We start from the raw sequence: 27,868 nt of genomic DNA, 5'->3' as shown, positions 1-27,868 counted from the left end.
AGCGGCAGCTCTACCCATTAGCTCAGTGCGAATGTTGCCTGTAATCCATTGCTTCTGGTTGGGGTATGTACGTACAGTCGCTGTGGGGATGACTTCCTCGATGCACCTATTGATAAAGCCAGTGACTGATGTGGTGTACTCCTCAATGCCATCGGAAGAATCACGGAACATGTTCCAGTCTGTGGTAGCAAACAGTCCTGTAGTTTAGCATCTGCTTAATCTGACCATTTTTTTACAGACCGAGTCACTGGTGCTTCCTGCTTTATTTTTTGCTTGTAAGCAGGTATCAGGAGGATAGAATTGTGGTTGGATTTACCAAATGGAGGGCGAGGGAGAGCTTTGTACGCGTCTCTGTCTGTGGAGTACAGGTGATCTAGAATGTTTTTCCCGCTGGTTGCACATTTAACATGTTGATAGAAATTAAGTAGAACTGATTTAAGTTTCCCTGCATTAAAGTCTGTGGCCACTAGGAGCGCCGCCTCTGGTTCGCTTATTTCCTTATACAGCTGACTGAGTGCGGTTAGTGCCAGCATCCGTCTGTGGTGTTAAATAAACAGCCACTTAAGTATAGCTGAAAACTCTCTAGGCAAATAGCATGGTCTGCATTTTAAAATGTTACATTATTGCTTAAGAAAAACTGAGCAATATCCATCCAATCATGAATGGTTGTTCTTCTCTTCTCTGCATCTATTCTTCATTGTAATTTACACCATCTTCATATTTTCAGCATCATTTGAATATTTAACTAATGCTTTGTTCCATTTTTATCACAGGGAATATTGGGTCTGAGCTGTCGTACAATAACGTTGGAATGTTCATCTCGTCTGATGCTGGTAACAACTGGAGACAAGTGAGTTTGGACTGAATTTGGGGGTAAAATCTAAGGCATTCTAATCATATATTCGAATATTGTAGTTTGGAAAATAAGTATTTTGGACTGCTGTCTCTGCCTTTTGATCTTGAGGTGTTATGAAACTCTCAGTGTTCAGCTAGATGTGTACAATCGGTAACTGTATGTAAATCATATATTATATTGAATGGGCTGTGTGTCCTCTTTCAGATATTCGAGGAGGAACACAACGTCTGGTTTCTGGATAAAGGAGGAGCCCTTGTTGCTGTGACACAACCAACCGTCCCCACTAGACATTTACAGTAGGTTTAAATCTAATTCAGTGTTTGTATATCTGAAAACTGGTTGCTGTAACATGTTAGCACCTCTATTGATGTAAAGAAAACTTGTTTAATTTCACTTTATATATGATTAAACATATGCAATAAAGATACAAACATGTTGTCAAAAATCTAAATTGGGGGAAAGTGTTTTTCTTCACCAAGTCCCCCTTTTAGTACTTTAACACTGACCATCCTATTCTAAATTGGAGCGCCTACGTTATGCCTCAGTGAAGACCAACTCAACTGAAACCATATCTCTCTTCTTTTTATATCACTTTAGGAAATTACTTTTAGCACTTGTCAAGTGTGGAGGATTCCTTCCTTCCTGGTTGTGTCTCCTAGATGATTTAAGTGCAGGAGTGGAGGAAAGGAACACAGTAGAAGCCCTCATATCAGACCAGGTTTCAAATAGTATTTTTTTCTTTCAGTGTTTAATTGAGACATTTAATTGTCTAGAGTGCCAGATGGCTGGGGGTTGCGCTTTTGGGCCAATTCCATTGGATCCATTAGGCCAGGTAAAGGGCAACTAAAGTATTTGAAAGATAAATACTATTTGAACCCAGACAAGCGCTGTAGAAACCAATCGTCTCTCTCTGGCTCTTCAGAGCTAGGGTAACAGAAAACATTTCCTGGCCCTGGTATCCTCCTAATAGATATGTATCAATACTTTGTCTGTTGTCTGAACTTTTAGCCAGATAAAGGCATGCTCGCTGATGGAGGTTTGGATGGAAGCTGCAACAAGGAGGCTGCTGCTTCTTGTATCCTAGTGCAAGACTCTGCATTGTTGAGTGTTGTTCCCAACCTTGTCACACACAGTACTCCAGTGTTCTCACATCTGAAGTGATATTGATGAGATGTCAGAATCAATAGAGAACAGGCCTGGAGGATGAAAGTTGCCCATTCTCTTTTTATTTTTTTTATTTGTCTCCCCACACCTCCCATGTTTTGTCGTCGTTCGAACATGAAACGGTTCTATTCTGGTTTGTTTTGTGTGTTATGTTTTTTCTTCTACATCACCTCACTGTAGACCACAAGACTTTGAGTTTTCTCTTCAAGTTGTTATGCCTCCACGCTTTGATAGTCAAACACAGTTCTGTTGTTTTATTCTTCTTCTATTAGATACAACCTGAGATTCAGCGGGTGACTGTCTATGGAGACTATTCACTCCACTGATCTTCCATGAACTCACTGTAATTGAGAGCATCAGGGCTAGAATTCAGAGTAGTAATGATGATCCAGGATCAGATCCCACCGGTCCGTATAATCTCATTCACTATGATCTAAAAGGCAAAACTGATCCTAGATCAGCACTCCAAGTCAGAATGATGAATATTGACCTTCTTGTTACCGCCAGTCTGAGATGTGAATGGTTGCAGCACAAATGACAACCTTTTTCCTAGTAAACTTCACTACTTTAGACCAGAGGCCTGTAGACCCTGGGTGTCATTTGGGATTCATTCAATGTGTTATTGTGTTGTGACTCTGTTACAGAATCAGTTTTGATGAAGGGCGTCAGTGGACCAGACACAGCTTCTCCTTGGTGCCTCTGTTCGTGGATGGGATGCTGGTGGAGGCCGGGACAGAGAACCAGATCATGACGTGAGTCGGGACAATAGAGTAATCGAGGGATGACATGCAGTGATGAATGATCGGGGGGATGACGGGGGGATGACATTATTTTGTCCTCCCTAGGAAGTCTTAGAGAGATGGAGAAAAGGAGGGATGACGTGTTTAATCTTTCTGTCTTCCATTGTTTTGGGACTCTGTTCCTTTAGGTGAAAGGGAAGGGGATGGCGGGATGAGATGGATGACATAATTTGTCTCTCCATCTTGTTCTCTTGGGAACCCTGTTCCTCTTGGAGGGAGGATATGAGGGGATGGGGGGGAATTTTAATTCAACAATTGCTGATGTCTCATCTTTATTAACAGACATTTAAATGGGAGAAAATATTTGATTCATAAGGGTTGTCAGTCTGTTAGCTTAGGACTGAATGCCCCATTGGTGAAACCTTGTAGCGCTGACAACCCTTGTCAAGTTATATTAACTTATGTATCCATCCTTTGGTTTCTCAAGGTTTTTTGGACATTTCAGCCATAGGTCTGAGTGGCAGCTTATCAAGATAGACTACAAGTCCATATTCAACAGGAAATGTACAGAAGGAGACTATCAGACGTGGCACCTTCACAACAAGGTAGTCGGTCCAACGTATCAATATGTGTCCTTATTACCTAATAACAATGCATTTGCATGCTAGTTAGGGACTGTACGTTATTTATAATGGCGATACCTGGAGAAAATCGGACCTCTCTGAAATGAAAATGGATGGCCCTTCCTTCAGTAAAATATATTTTTACCCGACCCTCCCTTAAAATTAAGGGTAAAAATAAAACAAGTGTCCCTCCCATATACCCAAAATAATAATTTAAAAAATTAGGTGGATAGCAGAGAACATGCCTACCATAAACCGTTCTTCATTTTATTAGATGGCAAAGTAGCTAGAAGGTTGTGGGTTCAAAGACCACCGCAGACAAGGGTAGTGGTGAAAATATATAAATTATAACAAAAGCACTGCATGAATCTATCATCTTATTTGCATTCCCAAAAAAGCCTTTTATTAACACATTTCATGCAATTCTACATAATTTTACATGACTGGAGACAGGCAGAATTTTTTTTAATAGCAAAATAGAGCATGACAACGAATGAGCGCATGCTGCAGCACCAGAGAGGTTTGGATTTCTCTACAGGCTATTGTTAAAATAGAGGATAGTCTGTCTGCAACAGTGCTAAAGTTGCCTATCAACTGTAAAAAGTGAGCACAACAGAACCAGTTACAACTGAAGTACATGATCATCAATTCATTTGAGAAAAAGCCATTAGTTGTTTAACATAGCAAAAATAAATGTCATTTGGGAAACTATCATTTTCTATTTTATTCCATGATATTATTGGGAATCAAGGTAAGACACAAGTGCAGACTGTGTGAAGTAACAGGTCAAGGCAGGCAGGGGTTGATAATCCAGAGTAGAGGCCAGGACGGCAGGCAGGCTCAGGGTCAGGCAGAGTGGTCAGGCGGACGGGTACAGGGTCAGGACAGGCAAGGTTCAAAAACCAGGAGGATGAGAAAAAGACTAGGCAAAACAGGAGCTGAGACAAAATGCTGGTAGGCTTGAACAAACAAGACGAACTGGCACAGACAGACAGAAAACACAGGTATAAATATCCAGAGGATAAGTGGGGGAAATGGACGACACCTGGAGGGGGTGGAGACAAGCACAAGGACGAGGGAAACAGATCAGGACATGACAGATATTGTTGCTGCAAAATAGATTTGTGTAGATTGTGATTAAGGCATGGGAGTAGAAGAGCATCTGCTAGTCTAAATTAACAAACTAGGCATGCATATTGTAGCTCACGACACAATCCTCAAACCAAAGACTAGCCAAACTTGTGTTTCTATTTAATTCGCAGTAATTTATTTTATTTCATTTAATACAGCCTAAATGCGAAATGTACTGTATAGGCATGTTGTTGAAATGCTGAGCACCCCTGCCAGCCTGTAGCATGTCACAAATGTTTCTCAATTGATTTTTTAAATGGCAGGCTAAAGCCTGGAAATAATAATATAACAATACATTTTTGTTCCTTTTTAGGCTACCTGGCTTGGTCCTGACTGATTTTAGAGTTAGTATGTTGTTTAATAGCCTGTTGAAATGTTGAACGTCAATTGATAGTGACAGAACCACACATTACTTCCCAAACAAAGTACATTTCTTGTCTCCTCGGCTATAGAAGGTTGTAGCGCAGCCTCTGCATGTCACAGAGACAAACCAAAGATATCCCATATGCATCGGAGTCTTGTGTTTACCCGGCATTTCACAGCTTGTTTCTAGCATAAAAGAATTGCGAATTAAAGTGTCCTTATATATCACTTCATATAATCAGGTCCATACACGTTTATTTCCAAAATAACAAGCTAACAAGGGGGTAGACCTATGCTTTGAGCCATGCTCTTTAACAAAAGCCACAATGCCCTCACATACCTCCTCAATTCGAGCCCTGGTTTTAACTTAACACACCAAGCTCTTCACTGACACAGATTTTTAAGGAGTGTATGATGACTGAAGGAAATGGCTGACAGTCTGTGGATAGTAGACTATAATTTAATCTGTCAAACAGGTAGACCTACCTCTTATTTATTGAATAAGAGAAATAGTCTTCAACACAAAGCCCTCTTGTTGTTAGTAGCCTAAAGTCAAATTGAACTGCTGCTGCTTTATAGTAATGTAAGTTATGTAAATGACTTGAATATGGCTTATTGTGAGGTCAAAAACTCTGATAAATAGCTTCATTATGGGCATCAAAACATATTGTTTTTATTAAAATCAATTCTATCAGTAGCAAGTTCACCTCTGGTCTTCCGATTCATCTTCGTTCTCCCCCTCTCAAACTGAACAGGGCATAAGTAGGCCTAGTCTGCAAGCACAGATTTATACTTTTTTGGACAAATAAAATAAAAAATCCGGAATAAGTCTTTGACTCGCCTCCTGAAGTGCCATCGTACACAGCACATTCATTTGTTAGGCAGCACAAAAGGGTTTACATCAGCAAGAGCAGGACAGGCCGGGGCTCATGATTGGGAACGCCTATCCATTGCAGTGTGTAATGCTGTGAAACCTAGTTTTCTATACACCACCACAGCAACGCAAAACCTAGGGAAGGAAGTACATTTTCTTAGAAATGTAACTCTGCCCTGTGCTTCTCCTAGCATGCTCTTCATATAGCCTAGGCTTATAGCATATAGTATAGTCTATGGATCATTTGATTGTGACCACAGTAGTGGCACACATCGAGATAGTATAATAATTCTCAAAACCTGAGTAATTTGGCATTTAATCGATTACAAATTACCTGACCCTCCCCTGGCCAAAATAAAAAAATAAGAAACCCTCCCCCTGACTGAAATTAAAAAAGCATGACCCTCCCCCATTTTCCTCCGGGTACCAATGTTTTTACAAGGTAGATGCAGTGTACTTACAGTGTTTGGCTAGTTCCAATAAGCTCAATAGGTTAACATAAGAATGGTTTGACTTGCTGTTCTATGTGAATTTGACATTTGAAAATTATATACTGTAATCCCATGTGCGTTAACAATATGGATTGATATCCTGTATGTGTTTCACAGGGCGAGCCGTGTGTGATGGGCCAGAAACAGATCTATATGAAACGCAGACCAGGAAACTATTGCATGCTGGGAAAAGACTACGCCAAAGTTCTCTCTGCTGAGTCGTGTATCTGTCGGGCCCACGACTTTGAGTGGTAATTATAGTGTACTAGTATAATAACTCACATTTGCAGTAAAATAGAACACGTGAAAACATGTATTTTTATCACAAATCTAAACATGAGTAGATCAACAGAAGTATCATTGTCCATAAAAGAGAGAGATGTTGTGTGTTGCTTTGTGTATGTTGTCCCATTTAAGCCAATTTTGGATTTAATACACTATTTCAGGATCCCATTAATTTGGTTAATTTTCGGTGTCAGCACTCCAATTATCAGATATTTTGGGGGATAATTTGCTCCTAACGTCTGTCTCTCTGCTTAGCTTGTTTTGCGATGTTTATAATAACGTAGAGAAGATGAGGGGTGTTAATGGGACTGTAGGTTGTTGTTTTTTATCTTCAAAAGGCAGGGAAGAGAACAGCAATGATACATTTGTAAATGCCAGCAGTGTCAGGTCAGACTGTATGAGTTGTAATTAGAATCCATCAGTCTCCAGTGATAGTTGTTTTTAATTATTTTGGACTGAAATTATTATATGATACATTTCACAAACTTCCTGACCACATGGCATGTCTATCTCTCTCTCTCTCTCTCTCTCTCTCTCTCTCTCTCTCTCTCTCTTTCTCTCTCACTCACTCTCTCTACAGTGAAATTCATCTCTTTGAGAAACTTCAATGTTCAGAGTGAAAAACAATAACACTTTTAATTGACTTTGAAGTGTTCACATTAGTCAAGGGCTGAAATCTTCACTGATTACGTATTGTGTAAGAGGGTGATAATGCACCGGCCTGTTGTTCTGTTGTGCTGTGAACAAAAGGTCCAGGGGTTGATTCCAAAGTGGGACAGTGACTAGACTGAAATCAGAGGTTATATACTGAACAAAAATATAAACATAACATGCAACAATTTCAAATAAATTACTGAGTTACAGTTCATATGAGAAAATCAGTCAATTGAAATACATTCATTAGGCCCTAATCTATGGATTTCACATGACGCATCTGTTGGTCACAGACACCAAATTGGCCTCACATTGGGCTTCATGGTCTCATCAAGGTATTTCTGTGCATTCAAATTGCCATCGATAAAATGCACTTGTGTTTGTTGTCTGTAGCTTATGCCTGCCGATACCATAACCCCACAGCCACCATGGGGCACAATGTTCACAGCGTTGACATCAGCAAACCGCTTGCCCACACAACGACATACACGTGGTCCGCGGTTGTGAGGCCAGTTGGACATACTGCCAAATTCTCTAAAACTACGTTGGAGGTGGCTTATGCTAGAGAAATTAATATTAAATTCTCTGACAACAGATCTGGTGGACTTTCCTGCAGTCAGCATACCAATAGCACGATCCCTCAAAACTTTGAGACATATGTGGCATTGTGTTGTGTGACAAAATTGAACATTTTAGAGTGACCTTTAATTCTTCACATCACAAGGTGCACCTGTGTAATTATCATGCTGTTTAATCAGCTTCTTGACATGCCACAGCTGTCAGGTGGATGGATTATCTTGGCAGGAGAAATTCTATGCCTATGGAACATTTCTGGGTATCTTTTATTTCAGTTCATGAAACATGGGACCAACATGTTGTGTTTATGTTTTTGTTCAGTGTATATACATAGATATAATACATGTATATATTAGATTAATAATAAGTGAGGAGAGTATTAGTATTAATGTGTAACCCAAACACGCTGGGAGTCTGCACGACTATAAAATACTAAACTGGACACCATACTTTTGTTTGACTTAATGGAAAGAAATTGAATCAATACATTACCAAAGCTGTGATTCAGTGGTGCTGTTATGTCCTTAACTGGACACTGTACCCTCATTGGACTCACTTGGTCCCTTATAACTATTATCTCAACCAACCATAACACCATAACTTCGCTTGACAGCCTGTCAATAAATAGGGGGAGGTTCTTAATCACACTGAGGTCAGACCAGGCCATAGTGAGTCCTAGAGGGAGCTCTGGCTTTGTTGCTTCCTGTTAGTTCTGGCGAGGTAATTAATTGATAAATCAATGACAGCGTCATTATTAGAATGGGCACTTGCCTAACCTGCTTTGCCCGATGTAAATCACTTTGTAATTGGGAGGTAGCTAACGTCAGCCGGTGAAAGTCAGCCATCCCTGACCTGGCTGCCTGTGTTGGCATGGAGTCCCCCAGGGCTCAGTCTTCCTAACTCTGCTGATCTGGAGCGTTTGTCAACCGCAGCTCATTCAATATATAATAATGATGCGTTGCAATGCAAAAAATATCTATTATATATGTATTATGCTGAGGGGATAGGAAAGAGAAGCTGTAACATATAACACAGTAATACTGTTTGTCCTTTGGCTCAAAATCATTTCAAATTGTATTTATCACATGCTTCGTAAACACCAGGTGTAGACTAACAGTGAAATTCTTACTTACGGGCTCTTCCCAACAATGCAGAGAGAAAAATATAGAAAAGTAATAATAAATGCATAATGAGTAACGATAACTTGGCTATATACACAGTACCAAGTTGACGTGCAGATGTATGAGGTAATTGAGGTCGATATGTACATATACAGTAGGTAGAGGTAAAGTGTTGATATTGATCACATTCTGTATGTGATTTGTTATAGTGATTATGGCTATGAACGGCGTAGAGAAGGGAACTGTCTACCAGCGTTCTGGTTCAACCCAGCTGTTGTATCAAGGAGCTGCAGCCAAGGACAGAAGTACCTCAACAGCACAGGGTGAGTTGCAGATAGGGACACAATTTTGTAGCGTTTCTATGTTGTCTATTCTAAGTGAAGGCAACCCTTCTGTATATTTCTCCTCAATGGAAGGCCATATATTTTTCCTCTGATATTTTCCATTTCATTTTGTAAAACATTATGATGGTCATAATATGGTGGTCTCGTGTGCTCAGTTGGTAGAGCATGGTGTTTGCAACACCAGGGTTGTGGGGTCGATTCCCACAGGGGACCAGTACAGAAGAAAAAAAAAATGTATGCATTCACTACTGTAAGTCGCTCTGGATAAGAGCGTCTGCTAAATGACTAAAATGTAAATGTAAATAATATGGTCCATGTTAAAAATCCTGAAGAGGTATCACACATTTCAAAAGAGAAGTACAACAACACATTAACGCTTAAAGTGGCTACAGTATCTCTCTGTATAGGTTGGCCAATTCTTTGTCATCTTCCCATCTTCCCACAGTAATGAAACACTGTCAGGGTGTCACACCCTCTGGCACGGCTCCTAGTGTGAATAGTGATATTGGCTATTTAGACCTGAGTCATTCACCAGACAGTAGATCTATACTGAGTGACATAGTGTACTACTGAGAGCTACAAAGCACTGTCAGGAGTCCTAGGACACAGATTAGGACGCCTCAGGATGGCTAAGGTCTGAGGAGAACGGTACATCCTTCATTTATGCATTCGCTTCCCCAAGCTTAATAGTCAAGTTTTGTCTAGGAGTTAGAGAACATGTTGGAGTTTTGTCAATGTGACCGACAACTACTGTATGTCTTGTGTCAGACATTAACTTTCAGTGTTAAAAGTACTTTTTTAATTAGTAATTACTAAGCATTTTTAAGTTTAGGCAACGAATAGCAAGTCTTGTTCACTAGCTCTGTCACTTCCACAATCACTTTGAGGTTAAAAATAAAACATTTGCAATTTCCTGTCAAACTTCAGTGATGAAGGTGACCAGTACCTTAGCCTTGTTAACTAGTAGTGTCATGAAGCCATAACCTCAGTAAACCATACTAAACATGTACTAACTCATTCATATGGTATCTTCTTAAGGTACCGAAGAGTGGTGTCCAACAACTGCATCAAGGGAGTCAAGGACATGTACACACCCAGGAAGCAGATGTGTCCCAACAGGGCTCCAAAAGGCCTTTCTCTCTCCACCAGAGAGGGCACGCTTACCGCTGACCTGCACACTAACGTCACCTTCCTTGTGCATCTGGATGAGGTAGTGCTGGGCGAAAAGCCAAAAAAGCCTTTTTGTATATCATTGTTATGGGCCTGTAGGAGCCCAAATGAATGCCTTTGTACACATCACTGATATGAGTTGCATTGATTTTTACCTTAAGCCATGGAATGAAAAATCAATGTGTTTTGTATTGTTCTGCATGGTTGTAAAAGTAGTACTAGCATGTGGTGTACAACTCACTCACTGTAGGCCTGTTGCTGAGTGAAATATGGATGTTTCTCCAGACATACGCTTGAAAATTATTTCCCTATTATGTTGTCCCATATACACCAACCGCTGAAAGTTTAATAGTAACTTGCAACACAACGACAGGCACCAAGCCCGGAGGTGAGAGACAGAGTAAGAGCTAAAGATCTTAGAGAGAGATGCACCCCTGGAGACCCTGTTATAGAGTGATAGACTCAGAGTAGCCTCCTTCTAGGGCCAGGGCCTTGCCTCGTTCCCCTCACTCCCTAGACACTGTTCAACCACCTCACATTAAATTCAGGTGGAATAAGTGCGGAGGCGCTCTGCTCGGTGCGGTGGTGCTTTCCCCCTGCACTGCAGATAAGAAGTAAGTGTCTCTCCCACGAGGTCTCTCCTGGGCCCAGCTGTCATATTACCGTGTGATGAGCTGAGGAAATGAAGATGCATTTATTTCATTAAGAGAGGCATCCTCTGATAAGAGAGACACATGCTATGTGGTCAAAAAGTTTGTGAAATGTATCTTATAATAATTTCAGTCCCAAAATAATTCTAAACAACTATCACAGGAGACTAATGGAGGTGAAGACTCTTCATGGCGTTGGGTCTTATTTATATTCATTTATTTATGAGCCCAAGATGGCAGTATTTCTTGGGGAGAGCAAATGGGCCTAAATATGTAATGTATGGTAATGCTAGGTAGTGAACATGGCGGTTGAGAAAAAGATAAAGAAAATAAAGGAGAGAGGGAGGTCGAAGAAAGTTTGATGTTTTGAGAGAGGGATGAGATCTGTGGTTTCACACGTCAAGTTTTCATTATCACAAAGTGACCTTATAGATGTCATGTGTACACCAACCAGATTTACTGTACTTTAGCTTCCTTATAGCATGTCATGTGTACTCCAACCAGGTGTACTGTACATTAGCTACATTATAGCATGTCATGTGTACTCCAACAGATTTACTGTACATTAGCTACATTGTAGCATGTAATGTGTACACCAACCAGATTTACTGTACATTAGCTACATTGTAGCATGTAATGTGTACACCAACCAGATTTACTGTACATTAGCTACCTTATAGTATGTAATGTATACACCAACCAGAACCATTGGAATAGTCCCAAAAGTGCAAATCAGTCCATCTAGCTCTCCAGGCAGGCTCAATCAAACACTCAAAGCATTTTAAAGAAAGCAAAAACGATCTGAACCCAGGTATGACACACCATCAGCACGACAGCACTGACATCACACCGTTTATACCATCCTTTGTGTGTTGACATTCACCTGAACAAGAGTGCATTACACAGTCCTACTGTGTCTGGACCTGAACTAACAAAGCCTCTCATTGTCAACCAGCACTGCTGTCCAGACCATGACGCTTACCCTATTATGCATTTTGGATTTGTTGGCCCTCTGAGTCACACACGGAGCCACGGACACAAAGCTTGACATTTAGCCAGCAGGCCAGCATCAGTCTCATGCAGATTAGCTAGTGATCCCAGGACACCTCGATATAGAACTAGAAGTGTCCAGAGAATGTGAACAGCGGACATCAACAAAAGCCTGAATGACATCGACGCCACTGAAAACCTAAGTGCCATTGCGAGTGACATTTTGGCAAAGGATTGTGGGCCATTACAGTTCCACACAATAGCTGCCAACATTATCCCTTTTCTTCCATTCTATTCTGCCTTTCTTTATTCGACTTAGTCATAGTTTATAATTTTCAGTGTACAATGGCGTGAAATATACCCCCAGAAGCCTTCTCGTGTTTTCATACTCTGCTGTGCTTGAAAAGAAGCAAAACATATAGTGAATAAAGAGAAATAGAGAGAGAGAGAGACACACACACACACACAAACCTGTTTGCCTCATAACAGGCAAACAGACCGATCTCACGGTGGGGCAGAATATGATGCAACCCCAATGTTGGGCTGGTGCTGACTGCTTGTGTCTGTGTGTGAATGTAGCCCAGCAGTCTGTTGACTAATGTACCTGCCACCCTACTGTCTCTTGATTACTACACTGCCTTGACCTCCCTGTGGTTCTCTCTCTCTCCATCACACACATGTATGCACACACACACTCACACCACAAGAACTCATGTCAGACTCAGGATGCATGCTGATGTTGAGGTGTCACAACACCATCTGTTGGACTTCTGACAAAAACAGACAAAGATGCCCTGCCTGTGCTCATGCATGCTTAGTGCTGATTACTGAATGGTACTGTGGTTTTGAGTTATTGTATTGGACCCCATTTTAAAAAATTACCTTTAACCTTTATTCAACTAGGCAAGTCAGTTAAGAACAAATTGTTATTTACAATGACGGCCTACCAGGGAACAGTGGGTTAACTGTCTTGTTCAGGGGCAAAACGACAGATTTTTACTTTGTCGGCTCGGGGATTCAATCCAGCAAACTTTTGGTTACTGGCCCAAAGCTCTAACCACTAAGCTACCTGCCGCCACAAAACAATGATATGTATTTAAATCTATAATAAACAAAAGCACAAGCATCTAGCTGGGCTCTCAAATACAATGTAATTGTTGAATATATTTTTTTTTATGTAACTTTAACTTAATTTTTTTATGTATCTCTTATTTCTTTCTTTCTTTCTTTCTTTCTTTCTTTCTTTCTTCATCTGTAGTCCTTACTTGAGACTTTACTTGCTTTCCAGGGGGACTCAATGAGAACCAACATCCAACTGGATTTTGGAGATGGCACGGCAGTCTCCTACTCCAACCTGAGCTGGATCGAAGAGGGTATCAGACACATTTATAAGACGGCTGGGATATTCCGTGTCTCGGCCTTGGCGGAGAACACCCTGGGGTTTGATACTACCACCTTGTACCTCCATGTTACATGTACGTCACCTCTATACATTCATCTATTTTGTCAGGGATATTCAATTCCAACCATTGAGGAATGAAGTACTTCTGGTTTTAGTTTCTACTGTACCTGGTAGATAATTGGTCAGTTACTGTGACATCGGCCATTGATTGGCCAGAGTGGTCACTCATCTGGTGACCCTGGTCTGAATCAGTCCCTGATTGGAGGGAAAGGATAGAAAACAACAGTGCTGTGGTTCTCAAGGATCATAATTGAATATCTCTGCCTCATATCTCTCTGTAAATAACCACCTTACTAAATATACAGCAGTGTACAATGGAGTCAGTTAAAGGCAAAGTACCAGAATGCTCTGCACATAGTACAGCACTTTGATGCTCTCTCGGTCTTTTCATCCTGTAATGAACCAGCCAGCCAAATGTCAAGTAAATAATAGCGACAAATATAACATGCTTATGTCTAAAAGGCTTCAAGAATTATTCAGCTCTTTCAGGTGCAGTGTTTGAATTGCCCCCTTGTCTCTTGATTTGAAAAGCGAGGCGTTTCGTCAATTAGTGGTGCCATTTAAATGTTGTATCTGGTCACCACGACACTTTCAATCAGTGTACTTTGATATTTTTGATGTCGTTGATTCTGCTGGTGTTTTTTTCTCCGTGGTTAGGTACAAATTATTCTACTTTTTTTTTAACTTTTACCCTTTTTTCTCCCCAATTTCGTGATATCCAATTGGTAGCTGCAGTCTTGGCACATCATTGCAACTCCCGTATGGACTCTGGAGAGGCGAAGGTCGAGAGCCGTGCGTTCTTCAAAATACGACCCTGCCAAGCCGCACTGCTTCTTGACACACTGCTCGCTTAACCCGGAAGCCAGCCGCACCAATGTGTCGGAGGAAACAACGTCCACCTGGCGACCGCAGTCAGATTGCAGGCGCCCGGTCCGCCACAAGGAGTCGCTAGAGTGCGATGGGACAAGGATATACTGGCCGGCCAAACCTTCCCCTAACCCGGACAACTCTGTGCCGATTGTGCACTGCCTCATGGGTCTCCCGGACCCGGCTGGCTGTGACAAAGCCTGGGATCAAACACGGGTCTGTAGTGATGCATCAAGCACTGTGATGCAGTGCCTCACACCTCTGCACTCGGGAGGCTGTTTGGCACATTTTGAGATAATTTACAGGAGAGAGAGAGTGCAGATAATGCTTTAATCAATGTGCCAATCACGATGCCACCACATATTTCAAATTGAAATATTTTTAACACCCGACACAGTTTAGGGAGCCTGACCAAATGACTCAACACACACACGCACATCTGCATAGACACAAACTTAAAAGGGGGAGACACACAGATACGCACACTTTCTTTCTCTGTCACACACATCACAAACACACACAAACATACACAGACACTAACACCACACACATACATACACTGCATGCGTTTGAAAGCTAGGATAAAGATTAGTCTCAGTTAAAAAGTATAACAGAATTTAACAGAAGCCCAGGTGGAGACGTGCAAGCCTGAACGCCGAGTCACACCACTGCCAGCCGGAGATTTACTGTTAAAATACCATGTTATATCTCTCCGCTATAGGAACCTTCACCACTTAGATCACGGTAATGCCACGTACACCCACGTTAGCTCCTATTATGGTCTCAGCATGGCAGACCACAGTATTACTCACAAGGTTTCACGTCAAAAACATGCTAACGCCAATGTGATTTAAGTCCAGAATAAATCTTGTTCTCCAACTAAATTCCATCAAAACTATAAAACATTATGACAGTTATGTTGAGGAAGATTTCATTCACCTTCCCTTTTCAGCTAACGTAGTCTTATTGAGAAGATCCCACACATTACCCCAGTGATGCTGATAAGTGATACTGGCAAGCTCAGTGTGAGAGATCTTCTTTTCTCTAATTCTTCATTTAAGAAGGTTTCTATTTATTTTTTCCCAAGCACCTGTAAAATGAATATTTGGATGTGCCAGTGCTTTTCATATTTAAACAAAAAATTATCTAAAATAATATGTCTATGTGCGAGTGCTTTTCCTATTGTGAAGTAGGCAGTCTCAAGCAATGTCCTTGTAATTACAATCATATATGGAGACTGAATCATCCAATACGGAGTCTGAATCATCCAATACGAAGTCTGAATCATCCAATACGGAGTCTGAATCATCCAATACGGAGTCTGAATCATCCAATACTCACTCTGAATCGTCCAATACTCACTCTGAATCGTCCAATACTGAGTCTAAATTATCCAATGCTGAGTCTGAATCATCCAATACTGAGTCTGAATCATCCAATACTGAGTCTGAATCATCCAATACTGAGTCTGAAGCATCCAATACTGAATATGAATCATCCTCTGTGTTTGTATCAGGTCCTGTTGAACATGTCCAGTTGCTGGCTCCATTTGTGGCCATCAAGAACAAGGAAGTAAACCTAACAGCAGTGGTCTGGCCCATCCACTCCAGGACCGTCACCTACTTCTGGTGGCTGGGGAACAGCACTGAGGTAAATTAGACTTAAAACACTTGGTGTACACAGAAGAGGGCCTAGAACCGAGCTCTGTGGGACTCCAGTGTTGTGTATAGTATACAGTATATGTGGGTTACCAACTGTACAACATTAGTAGAGGTACATGGGCACTATTCAAAAGGGGACTTACTCTATAATACCATATAATGTACATGTACTGCAGTGGTGGCTGGTGTCGCTTTAACTAAATCGGAGGACAGACTTGTTGTAATTGCTAGAACGGAATCAATGGAACAGCATAGAACACATCAAGACATGGTTTCCATTCCAGTTCCATTCCATTTCAGCCATTATTATAAGCTGTTCTCCCTTCAGTAGCCTCCACTGATGTATATATGGGTTATACATGATTTCTATGGTATTACATACATTGACCTCTTCTATTATTGAAGACGGCTATGATAGATGCGGAGCAGTCTCTGATCTTATATTTTGTTCAGACATCTTATTAGTATGTCACAAGTTATGACCTTAGCTGCATTGGTTCTAGGTCTTATGGGGAGGATGTGTTTTGTAGGGTTTTACTCAAGTCAGAACTTCTGACTACTCTTAGTGAGAAGTTCAAGGAGAAGTTGTTATCATCTGAAATGGGTTTCTTTCATGTTCTGGGGTTTTAGCTAAAGGTTTTAGGTGAAGGGATTATGACCGGATCAAAGTGTGATCATCAATTTTGTCTCTTCCTCCAGCCGGTGATCAGCTTAGACGGGAGCATCTCGTACACCTTCACCAGCGAGGGAATGAACACTGTTACGGTCCAAGTGTCTTCAGCCAACACCATACTGCAAGACACCAAGACGATAGCAGTCCAAGGTTCTCTCTCTCTCTCTCGCTCGTCTCTCTCTCTCTCTCTCTCTCTCTCTCTCTCTCTCTCTCTCGCTCTCTCTCTCTCTCTCCTACTTAATGTAGAATTAGCACATCTAGCAGGCATCTCAGTTGGTATGCAACTTTTGAGTGTACTTTACATTTGAATATGTCTGGATATATACGAAAGGGGACATTTCCCCAATTATCTAAGAAATCACTTGTGCAAGCAATCATCTTCTCTTGTCAAACCACATGCATACTGTACCCACACACTCACACACACCAACATCTCTGTCAGATTTCCCACCCATCAGAAGACAGTTAGAAGAGGGACACAACCAGAACGAATGACAGTGGGGAATGAGGAGGATACCTTGAGAATAATGCACCTAGATCAGGGGCTGAATTAACGGTCTGTTTCTGTTTCTCCCCTGGGTCTCTCTCTCTCTTTCTGACAGAGTTCTTCAAATCTCTGCTTTTATCTTTCTCCCCTAATCTGGATGAGTACAACCCTGACGTCCCCGAGTGGAGACAGGATGTGGGGAGAGTTATTAAGAAGGCTCTGCTCCAAGTAAGTGTGAATTCCTTCCTTCTCTCTTATTCTCCCTCTCTCTCGTCTCTTTTTATCCACTCAGACGCTTTGGCGTTCGCCCTCGGGCTGTCCTGTGATCCGTTTTCACACAGGTGCGAGAGGCTCGGCTTCTTCTTCCCCCCTCAAGGCAGTTTGATGAGCACTAACAACTTATTTTCAGAAGTCTGAGCAATGAATTGCGTTCTTCGGAATTAGCCTGGAATGAAGGAGATCTTAGGCATTACTGTGACATTGGATGTGCGTAGTATCTGTGGAGGAGAGCTAGTGCTGATATGTCATAGTTAAGTGTGTTACTCTTCCACTTTGTGTGTTGGTTTAGGCCTATAGTGTGAGACTTGTGGTCTCTCTGTGTTTTCACCATCTCCACAGTTGATTTGATATGAGAGGCGCCTCAGGCGAGCTAGGCTGAGAGCCAGTGGAGGGAGCTACTGTGATAGAGGTCAAAGTGAGGCTTTGTGAGGGATAAAGTGCACTTTGTCACCTGGGAGCCACATAGTATGTTCATGGCTATAGACAGCTATAGATCTAGCTTGAGCTATTAATTGCTAGCCTCAATAGACTGTTACAGCACCTCTTTTCATACAAAATGTTTTGTTATACAACCTTTTAGTACCTACATACATTATACTGTATCTATTGAGTTTATGAACACTAGTTCATGTGTCATATGCTCCTCCATATACAGTTTAATCCTATCAAACCATCCCTCCTTTCAACTCTTTCACCCTTTCTCTAAAAGGAAATCATATTAAGGCCTATTCATCCATGTACTGCTAGAGTTGACTTAGGGTTCATAGTCTAGATATTGTGCAACAATCGCCATACAAAGTGTTATTTGAATTATTCTCTTCATTTCTTTTTTGATTTTCTGAGGTTCACGTTCAGTTCACCTTCAAGATGAAACATATTCCATCGTGTCAAGGTAAACAACTCCCCACAATAAAGCAAAGATCGCAGCAAAATCGCAATTAATGTCAGGGTCCATTAAACTGCGGTGTTGCCGTACTACAGTACAGCTCTATGGCTGACAATAGTGAGAGCCAGGCAGGGCTTTTTCTCCTCAGCTGATTTCAACCCACTGCTTAATAGAGGTTTGAATGGGGAGTTCAGTAATAGAGGCTATTTCAAGTTATTTTCCGAAGTCATTCCATCTCCGCTTTCTCCGGCTTCTTCTTTCCTCCCTCTGCGGAACAAGGAAGATGCCGAAAACTCATTCTCAGGTTCCAGACAGTGACTGTCGGGAAATTCATATAATTTCTGATGTTTCGCGGAAGCCCCCCCTGGTTTCACCACCACTTGTTAATTCACCTCTCAGTGCGGTGCAAGAGGTTAACATGTCCTCTTTCTTCCCTAAGAGACTGCACTTCTTCTGGGCATCACTTTCTCCCCTTCATTTCCTGGGTAACGACTGTACTTTACTTCACAGAATAAAATCATAGTTATAGGTGAATCATCATAACCTATTTATAACAACATTGTTGGAAATAGTGCACTATGGAAGGAGTTATGAAGATAGAATAACCCAGTATCGTCAAGTTCACAACGAATGAAAAACAGAATCCATTTCATGGTGTGTTTACAATAGTAATTAATAATTCACTACAGTTTAATCTTATTTATTTAGCTTTGCATACAGTAAGATTGTGAGGAAGCCGCTCCAAAAGCGTTTGCTGTTAATTAAAATATTAAAGCAACAAGATACAGTTCTGAAGAGGTGGTTTTCCAACCAAATTTGGGCTTAGACAAAGTTCCCTCCAAAACACTCACTCAGTTGACTGTCTGACTCACCTGCTCTCCTCCCTTAACGCAGATCACATTTTTCACTCCAGCCAATGAGTTTGGGGGCACAAAATGCCAGCGCTACCCAAGTACACAGAGCCAGAAGACTTTTTAGACTAATGAGTGATCGCAAAGAGAACAAATATGGGCTGAGTGTATTGATTTTTACAGGGGCTATTGCATCGTATCCCCTTCCCTCTCCCCTTCCCTCTACCATTCATTCTATACCTCTTTCCCCTCATTGAAAGTCATTCCTTTGCTCTTTATTTGTCCACTACTTTGCTACTCAAATAGTGATTTTATTAAGGCTTGATAATTGATGTGCTTCAAATGTATGTGACTTGCCGACTACGCCACTCCATTGTCCGCCGGAAGTCAAATAGAGAACCCATAAAAACATTAGTGGCTTTTTAAATGGACACTGATGGCTGGTTGGAACCCGTGCCTCGCTGGTAATCTAAAGTGGATAAAGGACATTCTAAAGAAAAACATTTAGTAGCAGCTATTTTGAAGGCCTGGAAAAACAGTTGTTTGGCAAGACGTACTTTTCCCATCAAGAAAGAAATACACTTTTGCAAAAACATGGAGGTTGAGATTGGATTGAAAACAGTACAAAACTTTATTTGACACCAAGGGTCATAACACATTAGGACACGGTCATAACCATATCATAGTAGGTCATAACAGCTGAAACAACTTGTCATAAACTGTCAATATATGGTCATAACATTATCATGGCACAGATATTTAGCCTGTTGTGACATATTGCATTATTGTATGGCTGGTTATGACACCTACATAAGAGTGTCAAAACCCACAAAACCTACCACACAAAGCAAACCATTCTATTACACCGTAACCTACTTGTAAACAGTAGGTTTATGTTATATTACATTTTCTAAAATGTACCATATTAAATTGCAAACACACATTGATGTCAGACATGTACCTACCCCAATGGTCTGTTGCTCATGACTGGCATGAATGCAGGAGCAGATTTCAGGAGCAGGACAAGACACCTTATTTGTGACTTATGACCAACATAAGGGCATGTACGTGATAGACCTATCTGGCTTATATGATTATGATGCTCATAATGCTTCTTGACAGTGTCATGAAGTGTATTAGCCCAAGTAAAATAACACAGGATGTTCATAATGATTATTGACAGTGTCATAAAGTGTATTTTCTTAGTACAAGTAAAGTGACAAAGGATGGTCATAATGCTTCATGACAATGTGTATTTGTCATAAGTTATTCAAAATTTGAGGAAAAAAATATATGACCGTAAAGAATTCATTACAACAACATCAAATTATTTAAATTTAAATTGTATTATTTATGTTTAATTTTTTCCCTGTCAAGAAGCTTCATTTTTCCTTTCCCATTTTTCCACTAGTCTTCCCTTCCTGCTTCTCTTCTTCCAACGTATTATGCTTGCGCCTGCAGTTAACAGTCCGAATGTCTCCCCCTAGTGGTAGCGCTACATATACATGTTTAGAATGTTGTGAACAAACAAACTTTGATTCCAAAATATGGAAAATTTTTGTTGTTGTAAGGGTAATAATATAAGCCAGATAGGCCTATTACATACATGACTGTCAGTCATAAGTTCCAAAGAGGGTGTTTGTCCTTCTCCTGCATTCATCCCAGTCATCAGCGAAAGAGCATTGGGCTAGGCACATGTTTGACATCAATGTGGGCACAATTACAATGGTAATAAAATGGACAATTTAAGAAATGTTATATAACATACTATTTACAAGTAGAATGGATTGGTTTGCCTTGTGTGGTATGTTTTGTGGGCTTTAACACTCTTACATAGATGTCATAACCAGCCATAAAATATTGTAATATACAGTACCAGACAAAAATGTGGACACCCCTACTCATTCAAGAGTTTTTCTTTATTTTTAATATTTTCTACATTGTAAAATAATAGTGAAGACATCAAAACTATGTAGTAACCAGCAAAGTGTTAAACAAATCAAAATATATTTTATATTTGAGATTTTTCAATGTAGTCAACAAATGCCTTGATGACAGGGCTATTTTCTGTATAACATCCCTCCCTTGTCACAACACAACGGATTGGCTCAAACACATTAGGAAGGAAAGAATTTCACAAATTAACTTTTAACAAGGCACACCTATTAATTGAAATGCATTCCAGGTGACTACCTCATGAAGCTGGTTGAGAGAATGCCAAGAGTGTGCGAAGCTGTCATCAAGGCAAAGGGTGGCTACTTTGAAGAATATAAAATCTAAAATATATTTTGATTTGTTTAACACTTTTTTGGTTACTACATAATTCCATATGTGTTATTTCATAGTTTGGAGGTATTCACTGTTGTTCTTCAATGTACTGTAGAAAATAGTAAAAATAAAGAAAAACCATTGAATGAGTAGGCGTGTCCAAACTTTGGACTGGTACTGTACAGTATGTCACAACACGTCTAAATATATGTGTCATGACAGTGTTATGACAATGTTATGACAGGTTATGTCAACTGTTAAGACATATGACATGGTTATAACCGTGTCATAACGTGTTATGATGCTAGGTGTCAAACAAAGTGTTACTGAAAAAGAAAGTTGAATTAAGGCTGACTTGTCATCTATTGGTGACATATTGTACCATTGTTTACCTGGAGGTTGTATTGGTTATTAACACATGTTGGTCAAGCCCAAAGCTATATCATTGTCCCCTCCCTCTCCTTTTATTTCAAACATGTTAAATATGTATATAATCTAAGGGCAGTGTTTTTGACTGTAGACTAAGAATACCATACAAGTATGAACTTATTGTAACAGTACTGTCCATTGTCAACAGGTATCAGACTTTCCAGAGGATCAGCTGTTGGTTGCAGTGTTTCCAGGGGTGCCAACGGCCGCTGAGCTCTTCCTGTTACCACACAAGAACCAATCAGAGGGCAGGAAAAAGAGCGAGGAGGAGCTAGAGCAGGTATGGGATAGTTAGATTGGACACTGACATTTTGAGAGTTATTGTAATTCTGTCATGGCATGTATGACAAATTGTTTCCAATCCTTCACACCAATTCACACAATAGGATAAATGCATTGTCATGGCTGAAATGACACACACAGACATTAATTCTATGCGCCGAGTCCGACGATTGAGACAACTAAACCATGGGTGTCATGACGAAACAGCAAATATTATTTAACTTTGTATTGTGTGTGAATTGAAAGAGCTGCAAAGTGTGACAACTGTTTGACTAAATTATGCTTCTTTCATCTCCTTCAACAGATCTCTGAGATACTTGCTAGCGCTCTGAACCAGAATCTGGTGGAGTTTGAGCTAAAGCCAGGAGCAAGAGTAATTGTTTACATCACTCAGCTAACTTTGGGTAAGGAAAGAAGTTAGTATCAAGATAATTACATAAATTAGCTGTATGTACTTGCACAAGAAATCATATATTTTTTTAGCTGTGTTTGTTTCTTTTTGTGATGTCACAAATGCAATGCAATTTACTGGAGCTAACGTCTTCATATTTGTATAGCATAAACCAAACACATTTTTTTGGTTCTGGATTAAAAATGGCTTATATGTTTGTCACAATCTTGGGTGTATGAAGATTGGAGGAGGGCGTGTGAGGAAAGGGAGGATAGATTTTATTTTAAGTAGAACTCCTTGAGACAGTTGATATTTTATATCTGCCATCAAGATACCAAACAGCTGTTCACTGTCTTTAACAACCATCCAACCACAAAATGAGTGTTGCGCTGAGTATAATTATGTTGATTGTTTAGTCCTTGAGAAAATGACAAAAAAAGAGAAGTTTGGTTATAAATGCTTGCAGAATTCAGAATCGCCTAAAAATAATCAACATTACACCAGTTTGAGTATTGGCTCAAAATGAGACAAACAAATAACTACTCTTGGCTGCAATTGAAATTATTTGCCAGTGTCCACCCAAAAACAACACAAATCCTCTTTCACATTGGAAAAGATTCTCAGTTGAGAGTATTGAATGGATACAGAGCAGTAGTCCAGCCTTCTACTACAGTATATACAGCTACAACACCACACTTACTACACCAGTGTAACGGCCGTTATCAGAATTAGACCAAGGTGCAGCGGAGGATGTGTTCATCATTAGAATTTTAATAGACTGAACGAACACAATACAAAAACGAAACAAAAAACGACCAGAAACAGTTCTGTCAGGAAAACACACTAACAGAATACAATCACCCACAAAACCCAAAGGAAAAACAGGCTACTTATGTGTGACTCCCAATCAGCAACAACGAACTACAGCTGTGCCTGATTGGGAGCCACACACGGCCAAACCAAAGAAACCAGCCAACATAGAACATAGAACGCCCACCCAATGTAACACCCTGGCCTAACCAAAATAAAGAACAAAAACCACTCTCTATGGCCAGGGCGTTACAACCAGCTGGCTTCTTATGGAAGAGTTGAAGGTTAAAGTTGGAAGTGCCCTTACGGAAAAACCACATGATTTCACATGTGGAAAATCACAACATTTCACATAAAATGTCACTTTTTGGAACTCTTCACGTGTTTTTTTTATGTAATGGTGGGGGTTGGAAAGGGGTTTGACAGGTCTAATAGTACATATTTTGAAGGTTCTATTAGCCACGTAATCCCAGTGAGAACACATAGCCTTGAGCTGGCCGTCTGTGGCTTAAAGGGCTAGGTATACACAATGTCACAATCTTGGAAATGAGCGGACCAAGGCGGAGCGTGAGTATAGTTCCACATATTTATTTAAGTGAAACTAACAAAACTTACAAAGACCGTGAGGACATAGTGCCCAAACACACTAACAAACAATCAATATCCCACAAAACACAGGTGGGGAAATAGCTACCTAAATATGGTTCCCAATCAGAGGCAACGATAAACAGCTGCCTCTAATTGGGAACCACATTAGCACCAACATAGAAATAGATATACTAGATCACCCCCTAGTCCCGCCCTGATCTACTACCCCATAGAGAACCAAGGGCTCTCTATGGTCAGGGCGTGACACACAAGCAGGTCTGCGGGTGCTGGACCGTAAAGTGTGCATGTGTGTGTGTGTTTGTGTGTCAAGGGTGTGTAATACCACAGAGAGAGGTGTTAAATAGTATAATCATCACCACATACCCCCAGTTTATTCCACAGTAAGTGTTGCACTTTATTTGTGACAGTTATCGATGTAAAAGGCTTGATTTAACCATAATTTAGCATTTACCTCTGAATATAAATGTTGCTATGCTTGTTAAAAGCAGATGGCTTTTAGTTGGAGAAAAGGCAACCATTGAGAAATAGTAATTACACGCTATCACAGACTTTTCAATTTGGGATATTAAAAATGCACTATCATTGCCTTGGATCGACCCATAATACATAGCCAGATTGATTTACTTGAATCAACAAATTGATTCAAGTAAAGCATATGCATTGCCTGTATGTATCCCTACCATAGCAGACTGTTGTGATGCAAAATATACATCTCAACTGTACCACCATGGTTGTTATTAGTAACACAATATTATACAGTATAGGATCAATATTGGCAATGAAGCAAGAAAATCTCCAGGGCATTCCCAGATTAGCCTTTATTATGTTGCTATGTTCTTGCTTTGTTTAACATTCATCTTCCTCTACCCTCTGTTACAGCACCCTTGGTGGATTCCAGCCCGAGACACAGCAGTTCAGCCATGCTGATGCTCCTATCAGTGGTATTCCTGGGTTTAGCAGTGTTTCTCATCTACAAATTCAAGAGGTATGTACTGTACTGCATGATTATATCCTTGAACACTATATCGCAGCACTGCTCTAATCACCTGCCATCATCATTAATAATGCATATTATAATAATATGCTAGATTGGTAGGGCCTGCATCAATAATGAACTAAAGTTCCTTTGAAATAACTTTAAAAAATTCCTTTATATTGTAGGTGTTGTAAACAAATTTAGACTGATTTGGATGCATGAGGCACATGTGTGAATCAGTGATGTTATGTTAAGAAAACTATCATTTAATTGCTTAATATGCTGTTGCCATACTTTGGCTGTTAGAAGATTAATTATTACAATTATTTTCATGGAAAAGTCAGCTGAAAACGCATCAATTATGGATATGGAAATTCACGGATTAATCTAAAGAAGAAACAGATTTATTGAAATGTCACACACGACAAAGCAAAACAATTAAGTAACAAAATTACTTGTAAGTTCAAATAAATTGAAGTACGAGTGGATGAAACACATTTCTAATCATAAATAGAAATGGGAAAAGATTTTTCTGAGAATATGCAAAATGTACACTACCGTTCAAAAGTTTGGAGTCACATAGAAATGTCCTCAACTAGTCTAAAGAAGGCCAGTTTTAGTGCTTCTTTAATCAGGACGGCAGTTTTCAGCTGTGCTAACATAATTGCAAAAGGGTTTTCTAATGATCAATTAGCCTTTTAAAATGATAAACTTGGATTAGCTAACACAACGTGCCATTGGAACACAGGAGTGATAGTTGCTGATAATGGGCCTCTGTACGCCCATGTCAGCCGTTTCCAGCTACAATAGTCATTTACAACATTAACAATGTCTACACTGCAATTCTGATCAATTTGATGTTATTTTAATGGACCAAAATGTTGCTTTTCTTTCAAAAACAAGGATATTTCTAAGTGACCCCAAACTTTTGAATGGTAGTGTAAATACATTAGGATTACAGTCTTATATCACTACATTGATGTCATATGGGGATTTAATGATGTATAGATTAAGATTTTCTTAGTTAGATATATAGTGGCTTCATGATAATAGGGGGATTAATATAGTTTTGTCAACATACCAACTCTGAACAAAAAGTGTAATATACATCTTTGAGAAATGTTGCCAAAGGGATGGATCATCGTTGAATAGTCATTCCCTATTTTAACATGGCGGTTGACTGTCTACATTTACCAATCTGCAGAAAAATCCCCTGGATTAACATATACGCGGAAGTGAACCAGGAGAAAGAGCAGGAGATGATCGGTTCAGTCAGCCAGAGCGACAGCACGCCTAAGATCACCCTCAGTGAGTTCTCTACGCCCAAAGAAGTCATGGAGAAGGAGATGGACGCCAGAGTTAAACGTAAGATACATACATAGTCTGATAAATAATTTTTTAATAGCAAGTTGCTAATTTGGTGACTATGAACTTCCAACAATATTACACATACTTTGTCCAAATTAATTGTATTGGACTAGAACACATATGGGTCATATCTCCATGTATAACAATGTTGACTTTTGACCTGCAGTGTATACAATACATAGTGTTTATAAAGTCTACATTGTTTCTTTACATGGAATTAACTGGTAGGAAAAAGGAGGAGTACTGTATCTTCAGAAGAAAACAAGGAAACAAATGAACCAATGGGTCAGCCACTAATATCCCACACATGAAACAACAGCTTCAGAGCTTTTGATAAGACATTGTAATGAAACCCCAGTAATTAACAGGCAGTATCAATGTCAAAGTAGTTATTTGTTTCACAGACATCAACGCCTCTACTACCAGTGGACTAACCTATGTTGTTCTTGTTTTTTTTTTTCTCTCTCTACCCCAGGGCGAATTGGGAATGCCTGCGAGAGCACAAGGGAGATTCCAAACTGTACTAGCGTGTAAAGCCGAGGAAGGAATGCAACAAATGTGTACAGACAAAGTATTGCCATTTTAAGGGTTCCCTCTTTTTTTGGTTTCTTTTGAAATTTCTCAAACACAACCCCAATGTTAATAGTTTTCTAAGGACCTGGTTTATACTGATGAGCATGGGTGTCTTGCTTGATAGCATCTATGTGGCGAATCTGAAATCCACTCAACGAGACAAGTTTCAATTACAAGTATGAGCTTCTTAGGCCTACTGTTACACAATTTGGATTACAAAGAAACGTTACATTTTCAGTCCGTAATTGTCTTATTTCATGGACTTTTATCAAAGCCTTTTTCAAAACCTACGAAGAGAGTTATGTACATTTCTTAATGTTTTACTTTTCATGAGGTATAAGAGTTTTTGTCTGTATGGGCCATCATGTCTAGGTCTCCGATCTAACAGGGAATATTATTGAAAATGTACCATATTATCTTCAGATATCAGTTATCGCTCTGTATATACAATATGTATGTTTACTTTTCACACGCTTCTAGTAAAAGTACAATGCCGAACACAGGAGATCTAGTCATGGCCTGTTATCAGTTCTTAAAAGTGTGTTAAAAAGCAAGATGTTACTTATAGAAAGAGTCCAACTTTGTTTTTAATGACGTCCTTGACTTGTGCATGTTATTATTAAGGACAAGATGTATGTGTTGTAGATAAGCAAGTGTTGTAAATAGTTATTTTCTATTCATTAAAAGAGCTCAGTCACTTTTACATACAGTATATACACAGACTCGCATATTCTTCATTTAGTTAATTTATGGCTATACAATGTATCTATCTTGTACAAAGGGTTTAACTGTTAAGATGGGCATCATTTTCTAAATATCAAACCAGGTTTAACACAACGCCACCCCTGCTTGAAATGAAATAAAACACATCATTGGTGGTCATTTTTACCTGCATCTCAACTGTTAAACTCCTTGTAACAGCCGACACTTGCCATAAACATCATGGGATTATTTCTAATGTTTG

The 27,868-nt window shown here is 39.9% G+C and overlaps 1 protein-coding gene across 2 annotated transcripts in view; it reads left to right on the top strand.

The window, feature by feature from the left end:
* Window positions 1–27,616, top strand: part of LOC106586800 (VPS10 domain-containing receptor SorCS3) — a 207,559-nt gene extending 179,943 nt beyond the window's left edge. Inside the window, exons 12-27 of one of the 2 annotated variants that reach the window (XM_014174471.2) lie at window positions 774–850; window positions 1,061–1,152; window positions 2,665–2,772; window positions 3,248–3,365; window positions 6,360–6,493; window positions 9,088–9,201; window positions 10,261–10,432; window positions 13,291–13,507; window positions 15,878–16,011; window positions 16,722–16,845; window positions 17,298–17,410; window positions 22,044–22,175; window positions 22,482–22,581; window positions 24,867–24,972; window positions 26,168–26,328; window positions 26,807–27,616. In XM_014174471.2, the coding sequence (XP_014029946.1) occupies window positions 774–850; window positions 1,061–1,152; window positions 2,665–2,772; window positions 3,248–3,365; window positions 6,360–6,493; window positions 9,088–9,201; window positions 10,261–10,432; window positions 13,291–13,507; window positions 15,878–16,011; window positions 16,722–16,845; window positions 17,298–17,410; window positions 22,044–22,175; window positions 22,482–22,581; window positions 24,867–24,972; window positions 26,168–26,328; window positions 26,807–26,865 (1,961 nt within the window). In that variant the 3' untranslated portion in view covers window positions 26,866–27,616. The remainder of the gene's footprint in view (window positions 1–773; window positions 851–1,060; window positions 1,153–2,664; window positions 2,773–3,247; window positions 3,366–6,359; window positions 6,494–9,087; window positions 9,202–10,260; window positions 10,433–13,290; window positions 13,508–15,877; window positions 16,012–16,721; window positions 16,846–17,297; window positions 17,411–22,043; window positions 22,176–22,481; window positions 22,582–24,866; window positions 24,973–26,167; window positions 26,329–26,806) is intronic. The other variant, XM_014174489.2, reaches the window with a different exon arrangement.
* Window positions 27,617–27,868: the final 252 nt, after the last annotated feature.

Source organism: Salmo salar, chromosome ssa02 (genome assembly GCF_905237065.1).
Source record: "Salmo salar chromosome ssa02, Ssal_v3.1, whole genome shotgun sequence".
Taxonomy (NCBI): Eukaryota; Metazoa; Chordata; class Actinopteri; order Salmoniformes; family Salmonidae; genus Salmo; species Salmo salar.
This window is presented reverse-complemented; position numbering and strand designations above follow the sequence as displayed.